General features: G+C 38.8%; 1 protein-coding gene across 3 annotated transcripts in view; it reads right to left on the reverse strand.

Moving 5' to 3' along the window:
* The window catches only part of glra3 (glycine receptor, alpha 3), a 69002-nt gene that overhangs the window by 18005 nt on the left and 34995 nt on the right, over window positions 1-16002 (reverse strand). For all 3 annotated transcript variants that reach the window (XM_016463653.1, XM_016463644.1, XM_016463638.1), the window contains exons 4-6: window positions 11009-11232; window positions 10209-10291; window positions 8494-8631 (exon numbers count right to left, since the gene is read on the reverse strand). In XM_016463653.1, the coding sequence (XP_016319139.1) occupies window positions 8494-8631; window positions 10209-10291; window positions 11009-11232 (445 nt within the window). The remainder of the gene's footprint in view (window positions 1-8493; window positions 8632-10208; window positions 10292-11008; window positions 11233-16002) is intronic.

Here is a 16002-nt window from a genome sequence, read left to right on the forward strand (position 1 = left end):
AAGGACAAAGGAGGGAGGAAAATGTTTTAAAGAGCATGCGAGAGTTAGGCGAATTGTTAATTTTGTTGTGATGGTATGTCCTTTTAGCAGTCAAGTCAAGTCACCTTTATTTATATAGCGCTTTTAACAATACAGATTGTGTCAAAGCAACTGAACAGCATTAATTAGGAAAAGAGTGTGTCAATAATGCAAAATGACAATAGTAAACACAAATTTTTCAGTTAAAGACAGTTCATCATTGAATTCAGTGATGTCAACATCCAGCTCAGTTTAAATAGTATCTTTGCAATCAAGTCAACGGTATCGCTGGAAATGAAGTGTCCCCAACTAAGCAAGCCAGAGGCGACAGCGGCAAGGAACCAAAACTCCATCGGTGACAGATTGGAGAAAAAACCTTGGGAGAAACCAGGCTCAGTCGGGGGGCCAGTTCTCCTCTGACCAGACGAACCAGCAGTACGGAAAAATCAATTTAAGACGTAATAAAACAGACGATGAACACTATTAACAGCAATTATTATATGATGCAATCAAACTTATAGCAAAATGTAGTAGTTCTGTATGTTGTTTCAGGGTTGGCATCATCTGAGGTCCTCTGAGGGGTTGGCATCATCTCTTCTCAGGTGTTCTGGATCCAGACTGAAGCTTGTGTAAATCCTAGTTACATCCCGTGGCAAAAAACAGAGGAACAAATAGAAACATAATTAGCGTAGCTGCTGTTCCAACCAAGCAAACTGAACTAACCCTTTAATGCTTTGCTGTATGCTAAAATTATAATAATATACACACTACTGTTCAAAAGTTCAGTAAGATTTTTTAAAAATGTTTTCATAATGAGTCTCTTATGCTCACCAAGGCTGCATTTATTTGATAAAAATAATACAGTAAAATAAGTTTAATTGTGTTGTTGCTGTTGTTGTTTACAAATTAAAACAACTGTTTTCTGTTTGAATAAATGAAAAAATGTAATCTATTTTTGTGATGGCAAAAGGCAAAGCTTAATCTTCAGCAGCCAGTGTCACATGATCCTTCAGAAATCATTGTAATGTGCTGATTTGCTGCTCAAGAAACATTTATTATTATTGTTATCAATGTTAAAAACAGTGCTGCTTAATATATTTGTGAAAACCAAGATACATACGTTTTTTTCAGGACTATTTTATGAATAGAAAGATAAAAAGAACAGCTTTTATTTGAAATTAACAATGTAAAAAGTGGTATCCTGCAACTGTTACCTTAAAGGTAAAAATCACGTTTATACAGTGTTTGAATACATTTGTGTGGCTGCAGTGTGTGAAAACAACCAGCCTATAATGGTAAAAATCCACCTACTCATTTTTTTTTGTGACCCACTAAATCATAAACAGTCTCTCAGAACAAGCGATTCCAGATTTCTCCCCATGTACACGTCATCTTAGGGAAAAAGCCCCACCCATTTGTGACGTTCTCTGCCCTATTAGCATAGACACAGCCCTGAGTGAGAAGCAGCAGTCCGCCATTACTATTTTCTTGCTCTAGCTGCTTGACGTACAATGTCAGCGCAAAGGCATTACAAGTGTTGTGTGTTGGGATGTACCAATGAACATAGGAGTCTCCATAGACTCCCTCCATCTGAGCTGCTGAGGACACTGTGGTTAAATTTCATTTTCAAAGGAAGTGTCCCAGAAAAAAATCGGTAAAGTCCCCTATATTTTTAGGGATCAATACCAACGCTTTGTGCGTGAATGTCAGCTCCAGACAAATTAAGTTGCCTTTCTGAAAGAGCTTCTTGGCACTCTGTAAGGCTAATTGCTAAAACTGCAATTGTCTCTGCCTGTTTTCACTGATACTGCCTTCACCAGAATGATCGTGAATAGGAATGTGGTAGTTAAAAGTTGCATATGAAAGCAATGTGAAGTCGACCGCTAGAATTTGCTGAGCTCATAATCACAAGTGGGACTTGTAATAGCGATGGCACCATGAGACCAGCTATGTCATTATTTTTATTGCGTCGTGGTCCCCGTCTGTGTAATTAATAAACGCAAATTTATTATGCACAGTACAATCAGATGACTGACTTTAAAAAATGAGTAAGTTTTCTGTAAAGATAACAGGCTTGTACTAATAGTGGAATGTTTATTTGCAAAGAAGGCCAGTGCCCTTTGCCAGAGCATGGGCTCTTGAAGCTCCGCCTTCTAAAACGGCCGGGAGCACCAGCTCATTTGCATTTAAAGGGACATACACAAAAACTGCATTTTGGCTCATACCCTAAAAGTGGCAATTTTAACAAGCTAAAATTTTTCTGTTGGGTATTTTGAGCTAAGACTTCACATACATATTCTGTGGACATCAGATACTTATTTTACATCTTGTAAAAAGGAGCATAATAGGTCACCTGTAATGTCTCCAACAGAAAGTGTGCTCATTTAAAAGTAGATATTTATTTCACGTGTGGTTGGTGAAGAGGCATTACAGACGGTTACGTTTATATACAAAATCCGCATGAAAGGTAGAGAGCACCTACTTAAAAGGTCTGAGAGCTTTCAGCTGCAGTCTGTCTTTTTTGTTCTCTGCTACTGAGCCTTTTCCTGTCTCAAAACAAATTTCTGCGAGGCTTGTCTTTCCTGAAAAGCAGGGAGACAGCTTTCACTATTTCTGTCTCTTTTGTTCCAAAGTCCCTGGGAGATTTTTGCTTGGTAATATTCCACACTGCCCTGCTCTCTAGCTGGAGTACACTTGGGGAAAAATACACTTAAACTCTTAGTTTATTTAGAGCCACATAATGTTTGCTTAAAACAATATTTAATATGTGCCTAAACAAGTAGTTGTTAAGGAGTTGTGTAAGAGTGTGTTTGACACAGAAATGTTCCCTCTGGAATGTAACCTTCTCACTCTCAAACACACACACTAACGCAAACACACACTTCTAGTCTCCTCGGGAGTTTGGATGGTTGGAGCTGTCAACACTGTAGTTGAGGTGACCTGAGAATAAAACCCCTGAGAGACTAAGTGAGAGAGGTGAGAGAAACAACAACAGGAGGAAGAGGAAAGGGAAAAGAACAAAAACCAGGAGACAGTCTGTGTTATGGAGCCTGACAGCACCTAGCATTCACAGGACAGATGTGGGATGTGCTGCAGGCCCAGGAAACAACACAGCAGAATAAACCATCCTGGGATATTGCAGTGGAATGTAGACTGATGTAGACTAATGGATTTAATTTACCTCCTCAGTTTCTGAGCCGATTTATATATATTAGTGCTGTCAATCGATTAAAACAATGAACTAATTAATCTCAAATTATTTTCTGAAATTAATTGCGATTGAATAACATTACATTATAATTGAGAGCTATCAATCTTAACATTTATAAGACTTTAAAAAAATAACTTCTAATTTAAGTGAACTTAAAACAATCTTTACACCAACCCATTATAATAAATGTCATATTTACCTGTGCCCTTTAGCAAGGAAGCAATATACAGAAATGTAATAAAGGTATCAAACACTAAATTCTAAATTAAATATAGATAAATTCTTAAAGCTACAAAAGTTATTGATTTCATCTTTTTTCTTTTGTTCTTTGATGAAGAGACATCACAGCAGCTGGGTTATTAGGTTATTTGGCTGCTATTACTTTAAGAGCTGCCGCTACTGAACGTGATGTGGATCTGACACTCACGCTCGTAATTTAATTCGTGCTTTAACATTAAATGATACAGGCTACAGCGCATGCCACCGTATTTGTGCGTGCAGTTGAAGAGCATTCGCTACGAGCACAGTATAATGGCTGACAGGGCAGGAAAATTAGTTTTGACTGACATATGGCCTGACAACATCTCATCTGACCACTCCTCGTCACCTGTACCGATTCTGCACTTGTTTGACTAGCGCCTGGCGCTGAGATGAAGTTGAAGTGCACGTCTAAAAAGTCTCTGGTTTGAAGTGGTTGTAAAGATGTTCTGCATCTGAATTAATGCAATTTTTGCTAAGAAAAGAGACAGAAGCAGCAGTTGTGCGTGGGGTGGCCAACCCTAGCTCCACCCCTGCGTTAATTGCGTTAAATATTTTTTACGCCATTAAACTGGAAAAATTAATCGCCTGTGTTAACACGCTAATTTTGACAGCACTAATATATATAGTGAGAGAGATTGTTCATTAATCATAGATGTGTTTTTATGTCTTAAACACATGAATGTCTGTCATATATTGAATGTTATTGCTTGCTGATTTACATATATTCTAATCAAGCTGGCTAACATATATGAGGTTTTGCTAAATTGTGTGAATGATTTGAAATAGTGTTAGAAAGATCAGTTAGATACGTTGCACTCATATGCCATAATTTTCCATCAAAAGTGTGTGCAAGAACCCACATTATAGCTGTCAATGAGTTTCAAAATTTTTAGCTACATTTACATTTGCCAGGTGCTTTTATCAAAAGTGACTTGCATGACATCCAAGGCATTCATTAGTTGATTATCTGGGAATCAAACCCACGCTCTTGGCATTGTTAGCATCATAATTGACTGTTTGAGCAAATACATTGTTGGCAAATAGTTATTTTTGTTTTTAATATTTATAAAATTATGGAGTGGAATTTATTTATATATTTTATTTTATTTATTGGCTAAAAAATTCAGGAAAAACTTATATATCTAAAACATATATATTTTACAATATGTTTTACAATATATTTCACATTATCCTTCAGAGATCATTCTAATATGCTGATTTGCTGCTCAAGTGACATTTCTTGTATTATCAAAAGTGCTGCTTAATGTTTTTTTGTGAAAACGTGTACCTGCCAAAACAAAACAAAACAAACAAACAAAAAACTTATTTTTGGAGTTTGGCAGAGATTAATTTTTAGTGCACTGCTTAATTTACATACTTAGGAAACCCAAAGGATCCTCCATCTTTTCACTGACGGGCTTGTTCTGCAGTAGCTCAGGGATGAAAACCCGCTGTGACATCACTAAAGCTGTGCCATGTGGTTATTTCACATCCCTCATGACTCAACTGACAGAAGATGCGGGAGCTCTGAGCAAATGTATGAGTGTGCAGAACTACATGACAGAGCAGGAAGTCTTGTGTGGCAGAGGAGGAAATGTGTGAGCAATCATGCAGAAGGCCCTGTGTCCATCCTGTCACACTAGAGAGGGGAGATCACATTTAAAGAAGTGTTAATGAACCGATGGTGAAAGTAAAATGTCATTGTAGTGTTTAAAGGATAATGTGATTTTTAACATCTATTGTGCCCCTGTACCCTTTGGTATAAAAACCTCAAGGTCATCGAGGGCTGGTTGTATGAATAATAAGATCATTTTCAAGATCGTTTGATCATTATTCTACTTGCTTATCTGACAGATGCCAGACTTATTTTGCAATGTGTAACACCAGCATATAAAACAGTGTAGTATATTTTCATAATGTGACAGACTGACAAATCTGTGGTCTGTCAGTGAATTGAAAGATGTTGAGTATTGAATTATTGATTCCTTACTATATAAATGTAACAGAGGTATGGTGGTTTTCAATCAAGCAGAGATGCCTGTGGCCAATATGCTAAGAGATCGACATATTGTATACTGGACAGTGTGAATGAATACCTCTAAAATGCATTCAAACAATCAAATTGAACTATTCAGTTTCACAGTACAAACCAAACTGAGCCAGCATCCTATTACAGTTGTAATCTCACAAAATGCAAATGTACTACACTGAATTATTTGCATCATACTGTAGTGAACTACCCTTTTATTAGCGCATAAATTGTAGTATTAGTACAGTAATGTATTCTTTGCTACATACATTTGCAGACTAGAGTGGCTTTTTGTCTCGAGGGATCCTTGCTCTTATGCTCTCTCCACCAAGGAATACTCACTCAGAAAGGGGGCCTGAAATAGGTGTTACACCCCTAATGAAAAATATTGTTGGACACTATTGAAGCCAGAGACAGAGCCACTGTACTTGCGAGAAAATCAACTATTTTGTCAGCCCTGATTACATTAGTTATTTGGTCTGCTTTGATTGAAAAGTTTGATAGAAGAGCAATAAACACAACAGTTTACCAAGGTTTCTTCTCCAGAAGCCTTTTTAAAAGGTTGCTGTGCTACAGTGTTTGTTTGCAGGCTTGGACCTGTGGCCTTTATTGCAGGTGTATTAAGAAAGATCAACAAAGAATTGAACAGTAACTGCCAAAGAGGGAGAGACGAAGAGAGAGAGTGAAATGTAACCAAAGAAAAAAACAAAACAAGAAAATGGGTTAGACTTCAGTAGATGGTAATTGCTTTGGACTTTATACTCATGATGTAAGTAAAATAAAACAACATGAGTGACATTTATAATAATAATTATTTTCATGTGAGTTCATGGCTCTAAATTGCATAGCACACAAGACACATATTACCACATATTACATCTGTCACATGGTTGAATGTTTTTTTTAATATATTTTTTTTATATATATATATATATACATATATATAATTTTGCCTGCAGAGTGAGTCTCACATCTACTATATAAAGCAAATGGTTGTTCTTTTTTCCTCTTGAAAAGAAGAGGCTTATTTAATCTATATGCATATAAAATATATTATTGCTCCCTGTTGAATACATACAGAAAGTATGTTATCCATAAACTAAATAAATCTGAGTTTCTTTAAAGCTACAGATATTAGCTAGGAGCTTTGCAATTGTCTTACCTTTTAATTGGATGCTCATCTCTCAACTCAATATCAATATGCCTTTGAGTGGCAATATTGATTCAATTACTAAATGAGAAATTTGAAGGGAGTCCAGGGAATAATGTGACTGACATGTAGCTCCCTATAGAAGCATACAGTGCCCTGAACACAACTGCCAAGAGATTTCCTGTCAAAAAAGAGAACTTTGAATCTTAAGTATTTTCACCCATCCCACTCTCTATTTCTTTCATTCTTTTTCTCCTGCAGTTTTCCATTTCTCCTGACTCTCAAGTCTTTTACGGGTGGTCTCTCTCTCATTTTGTCCTTATACACTGTGCACAATCATTTGAGGCAACCTGACCTTGACCCACCAGCATCTGTCTTTCATCCTGTCAGAAAGTCCCTCTGAGGCAAAACACACAGGGAGACAAAAGCACACATCTCTTCACCAGGGACTGTGTGGCCTATGACCTCTGATATGTGCACTACTGATATGACTGATAATATCAGGTTTCAAATGCAAAAAGGCAAAGAGTACTGACCAATTAATTAAATTACATCTGACAAGGCTAATGAGAACTTAGTCTCTTAAGGACTCATTTGCCATGATAACGTGCACAGTATATGTACAATTCTGCAATGCACTGACATGGTTCTTGACCGAAGGCATGTAGAAAGCTCATCCCGATTTAGTTTGTTTTTCAAAATCTTTCCTCAGTAATTCTCAGAAGTCTTATGACAGTGTTTTGACCAGTTTTCCGATATCATGCATGTTTTGAAGATTTTTATTTTTTTAATGTGATTTGTGTGTGTACTTCAAGGCTACTAAGCCAAATGTGTTACATAACATTCTGTGCATTGTATAACTTTATTTTTTACTGTAAGTCTCAGACATTGAACACTCACTGAAAGTATTTTCCTCTCTCACACCCTTGATGTTTACATGTCAACCATGATAAGGCCAGGTGTGCACTGTGGATGCATAATTGAGACACATAGAGATGCGATAACAAGCTTTTTCAATTATCATCTGATAAAAGCTGTTCCTTTACTTTGCATCCCATTAAAACAAGACTGCTAGAACATTCTCCTGGATTTCTTTTTTTCTCTCTTCTCCTCCCTCGCAGTGGTCTTCTGTTCTTCTAAATTAGTGATAAATAAAAAATTGGGCCACATGTTTGGACTGATAAAGTTGAGGGCAGTAGAGAAGAGCAATGATAAATGCAAATAATGAAATGCTATAATGCTGTATAATCATGCTTGCTTAGTACAGCACAATAAGAGGAGAAAACACTATTCATATAATTTGTCAAAGACTATACATCCAGTTGAACTCTACGGTATTTCATTTTGGAGGAAATTCATCTGTCACATGGTTGAAGCTAGCCAAATTAGCCAGATGGCAACATGGACAGGTTGCGTGACATCCCCTCATACTTAAAAACCATGAACGAGACTATGCAATGTGTTTTGTGCTGTGAATTAATGGCTTCTGAAAGCATGAAAAAATCAAAATTCAATTTACATGTAGAATAGACCAGTGGTTCTAAGCACAGGTCCTGGAGACCCACCTCTCTGCACATTTTCTATGTCTTCTTCATTTTAATGCACTTGATTCAGATCATCAGGAGAGAGCAAGTGTGTCAGATAAGAGAGACATACAAAATTTGCAGAGCACCCAGGACCGATGTTGAGAACCACTGGATTATAGTGTAGTAAAAGTCAATTTTCTTATTCAGTCTGAATCATGTAAATTATTGATGTTGCTGAGCATTTGGAGTTTCTATCAGGCTATTAACATTGTATTATATTGCATGTTTTGAAAATTACCTGTGTTGTAGTGCTTGGTGCAGTATCTTAAATCAGGATCATCCTTGAAGATGAACTGTGGGAGCGTCAAACCTTCGGCCACCTGTACAGAATCCTTCTCTTGCCACTCAAAGATCAGGTCATTCATTGTGTAGCCAACTAGGAGAAAAACGAAGATAATTGTTTTGTTAGATTTTACATGCTGTTTTCAGTATTACTATATCATAATGGAGAGGTTAATGTTGTAAAATTAGCCCTTTTCATATTCTGAAAATATTCCAACAGCTTGCACTTTCATTAAATGAATCTTTCACATATTCTGTCATTAATTACTTGCATTCAACGTCATTCCAAACTTGCATGCACTGAATCTTCATAAATATCTTCTGTATTCTGTGAACAACATGAGTATGAAGAATTTTTAGCTTTTAGCGGCCTTTTGTCTCACAAGGGATGAAGAGGATTAAGTAAGTAAATAATCCTTTAGTTAAACCATTCTGATGGTTTAATTTAAGATCTAAGGTCTATTAATAAAAATGCAGATATATTTGAGGCCAAATGAGAGGGCTGTTCCAGAAGGCTAGAACATTACAAAACCATTTACTACATTTCAGATAGATATTAGCAATAGCTTCAGAGGCATCTAATGAACAGTGAATTCAGCTTCAGATTGACAGTTTAGATTCTAAGGCACTGATGTGATTTTTTTTTTAAATACACATATATGTAAAAAGAAAACAGCTTATTGTGTTTTTTTCCCCCTCCATTGTTGACTTAGAAATTAAAGTAAACTATGACCATACAACCATAAAGCATGTTAACTGCAGTGCATAATAAAAAGGCACACAGCTTCAACATGAAGTTAAAACATATCACAAAGCATTAAGCAGTTCACCAGCACAATATCCTCAGGGTTGCAACTGCACCAGAAAATGTATGGTGTGATGTTGAAATGGCGGATATAATTATCTCTGTTTCTTCATATAACTCTGGGGTCACTTGCTTCTCTTGGTGGTACCACTTTACCAGAGGGAAGGTGAGTATGCTCATTGTTCTGTTCTATTCTATTCTATTCTATTCTATTCTATTCTATTCTATTCTATCTACTCTGTTCTACTGAATGAGCTATTTCCAATAGAGATTTTCTCTTAAATTTAACATTGTTGTCTATCATCAAGAGCCTCTCAGTGAGCAACTCTCTTAACGACATGAATATGGCCACTCTAAAATATGTAGTTATGAAGACAGATTCCCCATGACATGGGGCTTTTCTTTAAAAGCCTCAACCCCTGCTTAGAGCAATAGTCATGGGGGAGTTTGATTGAGCTGTGGCATGTTTTCAAGTCAACAGAAAGCTCTTGGAATAATATGCCAAACACTTTGACCACTAGCTTCACTAATCTTTAACCAGGAACTCGGCACTTAGTCTGTAAAGAGTACTTTGTGCCTAGGTGTCCTTGAGTTACTGTCTAAGATGGTATATAATTTCTCCATGATGATTTTAAGGATGTCAGGGCCCTGCTCATCCACAATGACATAATTTGGTATGACCCTGCCAGGTGAATGCCAGTGCCAAACACACTTTACATCAAATCCGCTATTTACCTCATCCTGGCTACTGGCTGAAGTTACATTATGAAATGAGAAACAGTGTCTGCTTTCCACAAATCTGAACGAGGGGTGGGGGAGTTACGTAACAAGCTCTTGATGAGAGGAGGTCATACGAGATTACTCACAACTCTCCAGCTGCATTATGCACGTCTGTACATCCATGGGGAAATTCTTCAGATCCATCGGACATGAGAGCGTCAGAGTCAGTCTAAAAATTGAATGGAAAAGGGCATAGATTTTAAAAATTATACACACACCTCTTGTTTCTAATATGTGTTTTTCCAAGTGTAAAACATGGTAAAGAAATTTGTATGTGCAAAAAAAATGTAAATGGAACTCCATCTACATTCTCTGAGTGAGTAATGTGTAAATCCACAACTCAGACAAAGAAGGGAATCAAAGTGGAGGGCTTTGAGCATCTGAAGCTGCTTGAGTGGTGGGATTTCTGAACGGGGCCACTAAAGCATAGGAGAGACAAGTCTGACAGCCGCAGATTGGCCATGTTTTAATTACACTCCTTCTCCCTCAGGGCACCACGTGGATTTCAGTTAGAGTGAATCCTCTGTCGTCTCACATCTGCACAGCTTTCCGTCATATCTCCTCAAAAACCTGACATGATTTACCCCTCACTATTAACTCCAGCACTTTCCTACTATCCTATAACACTGTGTTCATCCTGGCATTTGTTGATGGGTTAGTTACATTTTAGAGTTTGAAAGTATGACTCTAATGACTCAAGTCTGCATCAGCTGAGGCATTTGATTACTAGGATGGTGGATTATTATTGACATTTTCAGGAGCTAGTACAGCAGCTGTTTTCATAGACCATGACCCTATACCTACTCAAGTGTATGTCAAATGTCAGTCAGTGTTAACTCTCAGCGGCTGCTTACTGTAACTATTTTGATTGGTGCTGATGTCTCACCTGATTGAATAGAGGACATTTCCATTCTTGAATATTCTCAAGAGCTTGTTGTCAGTGGTGACCTCGTGGAAGTGCGCTCCCTTCTCGTTGGCGAAGAACAGATCAGGCTTCCAAATGGAGTCTAACATTGAGGGATCCAGGTCCAGGGAGTCATCTGGGTACTCGCTGTAAGCTAACCGAGGGTCGTTCCACTTCTGCCGGAGAAATATGTTCACTCTGTAATCCTAAGAATAAATGCTTAACATCAGTCAAGGCAAATAGCACAGGAGATGTACAACAGGCCTCTCTTGTCAGTTTTAAATCAGACATAATGGGTATTTTCACGTACAAGCATGCATAGCCGACACAAGTGAAATAGAAATGAGCATCATTGCTTAAATTTATGGTACATTAAAATGCTATATGAGATTTTCACATATTCAATGCACTGCCGTTTACATTTGTTGTGTTTCACAGCTGTAAATACATTAAATCAGTGGTTATCAACCGGTATGTTGCTACTTAATGTTCGTTCTGATAGGGTTGCAATAAAGAGAAAAAAAAACTGCTAAATGCAAATAATAAAATGAAGCAAATTGTGCAAATATGATAGCAAAACAAATAGGCTTATTAACAAGGTAGGATAAAATGTTACCCAGTTTGTTTTTTGCTGACATTAAATTCACTTGATAAAAGCTGGTCAAATTAGGCATAATGACAACATGGGCAGGTTGCATAATATACCATCTTCTGAAAACCGTGAGCAAAATCCCTCAAGGGCAAAGCAAATATGACCCAGATTTCATTAAATGTGGGTGACAAGTTTAAGAAGCATTACTTTAAATAAATAATGAATGGAGACTTTGGACGTCTACTGTAATAAGGTGTGTAATATCATCAGTATGAGGTTGTGACGAGCCATGGAGTTTAGCCAACTGTTATCTTGCCAACAGTTATAAGATAAAATTGAAATGCTTTTTGTTTAGCAAAGTTTATGCCTACAAATGGAATCCAATCATTGGGCATGTAGAGATGCAATCATCAATGAGATCTGTTCTTGCCTGCTGTACACTCCATCATATATATATATTTTTAGTACTTCAGCTTAAGCTAAACAAATATGAGAAATGTTGCCGTGGTAACTATACTAGTTAAGATAAGTGTAATTTTTTACATTTTCATTTTTTTTTGTTTTGTTTGTCAGTTTTAGTTAACGAAAATAACACTGTTGAATATATAAAACCTTGCTAGAATATATTTTACGTTTTTTTTTCTCTGTCAATCTCATATAGAGACATTACAGGCATGCTCTTACATTTGCCTTGAGACACATTTAAAAACAACAAACCTCTTAAATGTGGTTCTTAAATTTACAGCTCACAGTCCATGTTAAATTAAAGTTCTGTGGATAAAATGTGACAGTTTTATATATGCCATCATTTTTGGGATATTTGGATATTTGAGTAATGAAGACAGAACCTCAGTGAACCTCAACAATAAGATAGGAGACAGATTTACGATAATCTGTAACTAATAAAAGCTGAAATAAATTATTAAAAATGCATCCGAGGAGAGATTGGAACTTCTGCTTTCTTGACAACAATAGTTCTTTTGTTCAGAATTTTAAGAATATACTATGTATAGTCAGACTGAATATGCCTGAAAGCAACTAAGACGAGCAGCCACTAATAATGAATGGAAGGTGACAGCGCGTGGGTGATATAATTTGTTAGGCAACAAGGTGGATGGCGGTTTTCATATCTTATCTGTGTCTTTCTAAAGCACTCAAAGAACTTCATTAGAAGGTCTGTGCATCAGAGTGCATGAATGGTGGGATATTGATATGGAGTTTCACATGGGAAACTAGCGTAACACGGTTAGTGACTAGGCAAACCTCAACTGTGTCAGTTTCCCATTTGTCAACAGCCAAACATCTCAAGGCTGAGGACGTTGTGTTTAGCAGAAACAAAAAAGAAGTCAAAGCATTAGTTTTCTGCTCCACTTCCTAAAACATCTAACCGTGGTGGTTTGTTGACATGAACATAGCTGACACTCACCGATTACAGATCACCGAATTGGCCAACATCTCAGCTGATGAAGCATAACTTTCATTATAGATGTCACACCACTGCTTTGTCAATCTCTTGGTTGCTTTGTCATCAACTTAGCGGCTAATTCTGTCCTCTGCACATTTCTTTGCGGTCGGTGTGGAGGAGCTTGACAGAACCAGTGCAACGCATCTGCGATTGCTCAACCAACTGCAGGGCTGAGTGGCTCCATGACAATCTCCCACACATCTGCTGTGTGATTGCCTACTCAAGCGGGACTCACTGGCATTGAGGGGGAATCTGCGCCTGTGCCAACAAGCCAGCGATTAATCACATCTCCATATGTCTGCGGCTTCTGTACAGTCAGATAGCCCTGTCAATACATTCATCACTTTGGTAGTGACTATTGAAACACTGAACCTGCATGTTGTCAGCATAACCATTGGCAACTCTAAGCCTGCATGTTGTCAGCATGCGCCAAAATGAGCAATGGTGAAAAAATTTGTGCCATTCACAAGTAAAAATCAAGTTTCGCACCAGTCCAGACATGCAAAACCAGTCTTCAATGTGGAGACGGAATTAAAAACCTATTTTGGTTGCGAGTTGATTAAATGGCAAATTACACCATCGTAACTCCACTTTATGAAGCCGCAGATAATCTTGAGATTATCGTTCTTATCAGTTGGTGTACAGAACTGGGCTGCTCAGATCTTAATATGTTGGATTTCCTGCACATGGACAGGCAGATGTGTCAGGATTACAAAGAATAATCATACTGTATGTAGATGTGTTCAACAACAACACCTTAAAATTATGTTTTGAAACCGCAGCTACTCGAGGTTAGACCTTCACAACCTTATAATCAGACAAGATAATACATGAGAAAATGACTCCTTTTCAAACAATCCCAGGTTTGAAATGTTTGGTAATTCAGTCACACGTTGTCCTCAGGTGTCTAGATGTTCCTGTCCTTTGATTTCCTTTCATTTTAGAGAACAGTTTACAGAAAGTGACATATGAATGTCAGCTGTCTGGGAACTGAGGATTGTCCAGAATTATGTTCTGTTAATGCAGTGTCCTTTGTTCCTGGATGTTAGGATTATCCCATGACCCTAATGCTGAGGGAAGGCGATCTCCAAGGGCCAGATGGTAAGGGCAGGAAATCTTGGAAGGGTTACTATAATCCATATGTGACATGGGTAAGCAAAGAGAGAATTCCTTTACATGGCATTTTACCCTCTTCTTCACCCTTAAACCTAGCCTGGACAACAAATCTGAGGGATATTGTTTATTGCTGCACATTGATACTTTCCTTGATGTTTTCTGTTGAAATGTGTACTGTTTACCTGTAAGTTGAAAACATATCCAGATGTTCATTAAATTCTTTAAAATATACTTTCTTGATAGACTTTAACTATGTGTTTTTAAGATGACCTGATGTTAACGCCAGTGGGGTTAATGTGAAACATTAAAAAACTGATTTGACCAGTAACTTTGAATGTAAGATTAAACGAAAAATCTTTAGAAAACTATTTTAAATCTTCAATGCAATTTTTTTGTATAAATGATGGTTTCATACACTTTACAAAAATGACTAATACCAATTTGTATAACCATCAATTTAAAAATAGTTATTTTCTTATACATACGGTGTACAGTTCCCTTTCAGTCGGTCACTCTCGACGTCACGTCGGATGACAGACAAATTGAGATCTCGCTTCAGCTTTTCGCTTCGGAGCCGAGCGATCACATCGTTTTGCTCCTGACTACTCTACTGAGAGAAGAAGACTGAACGAGTTCAGCACGCTCTTTGAGAGCTCTTTGTGTTGGCGGTATGGCCCTTCAGCGGTGGTGGTTTCCCGTGTCGAGTGGGTTGCACACATCAGGCTGCACTACCCCGTTTGTGTTGCAGGCGGCCATCTCCCCTGTGCGCTTCAGCATGCTAAAATAGCTTTTTCCCTAAAAGAGCATTGAGTCATGTTCTCATTGCAGGAAGATGATCATCTCGGAGTCGCGGACCAAGCTCCGTTACCTCAAAGGGGCGGAGCTCAGTTTCCTCTGCCTCGATCTAGTGGGGGCTACTTCAGGCAGTAGCACGGGCGGTCTGAGGGTAACAGTGATGGCAAACCCTCCAGGGAACCAACCCTCAGGTGACCATTGCTCCTCTTGCACTCCGCAACCAGTTGAGCTGCCAAAGGAACGTGTTGGGCCCTCTACAAGGAGCGTACCAGCAGTATCATTGGGCACTCCTCCCGACGATCAGATGTTGATCGCTGCATCGGAGGGTGAGCCGGAGCTTTCTGGAGAGGAAGATTCTGCTGCGCTGCTGCCTTCTGGGACTGTATCAATGACTGAATCGGATCAGGAAATGACGGCTATGCTTTCCCGGACCGCCGTGAGGGTAGGGCTCAAGTGGAGACCTCCACCGTGTCCCGAGCCCTCAAGGTTGTACGATTGGTTCTTCGTGGTGGCCCGCGCTGGTTCTCAGTGCCCCGCCACGGTGCCATTCTTCCCGGAGGCGCATGAGGAGGCTTACCAGGTCGTGGAAGGCACCTTTTTCTGCTGGAAACCAACCTGCTAACTCCTCCTCCCTCACCACTCTCGACGGTGGTGCAGCTAGGGGGTATACGGGGTTCCCCCCGGTGGAGCGATTCAACCCTCGGGGGACCATCGCTCCTCTTGCACTCCGCAAACAGTTGAGCTGCCAATGGAACGTGCTGGGCCCTGCGTTCCAACTCGCTGCCCCACCGCGGGTACGTTGGTGGTGCCGCTGGTCCAGCTTGTGTGGTGTCTGGGTGCCTAGCTACTCAAACCGTCTCACTGATGCGATTCAGTTCGCCCGGCATCCCCCCAAGTTCATCGACATCCGCTTCACATTAGTGAAGGTGGCTGATGCGCCTGTCCCTCCAGCCGATATGGAGATGGGGTTTTACAGCCCCTACTTCGTTGTACCCAAGAAAGTCGGTG

This window comes from Sinocyclocheilus anshuiensis, unplaced genomic scaffold (assembly GCF_001515605.1).
Source record: "Sinocyclocheilus anshuiensis isolate Anshui unplaced genomic scaffold, SAMN03320099.WGS_v1.1 scaffold145, whole genome shotgun sequence".
Lineage (NCBI taxonomy): Eukaryota > Metazoa > Chordata > Actinopteri > Cypriniformes > Cyprinidae > Sinocyclocheilus > Sinocyclocheilus anshuiensis.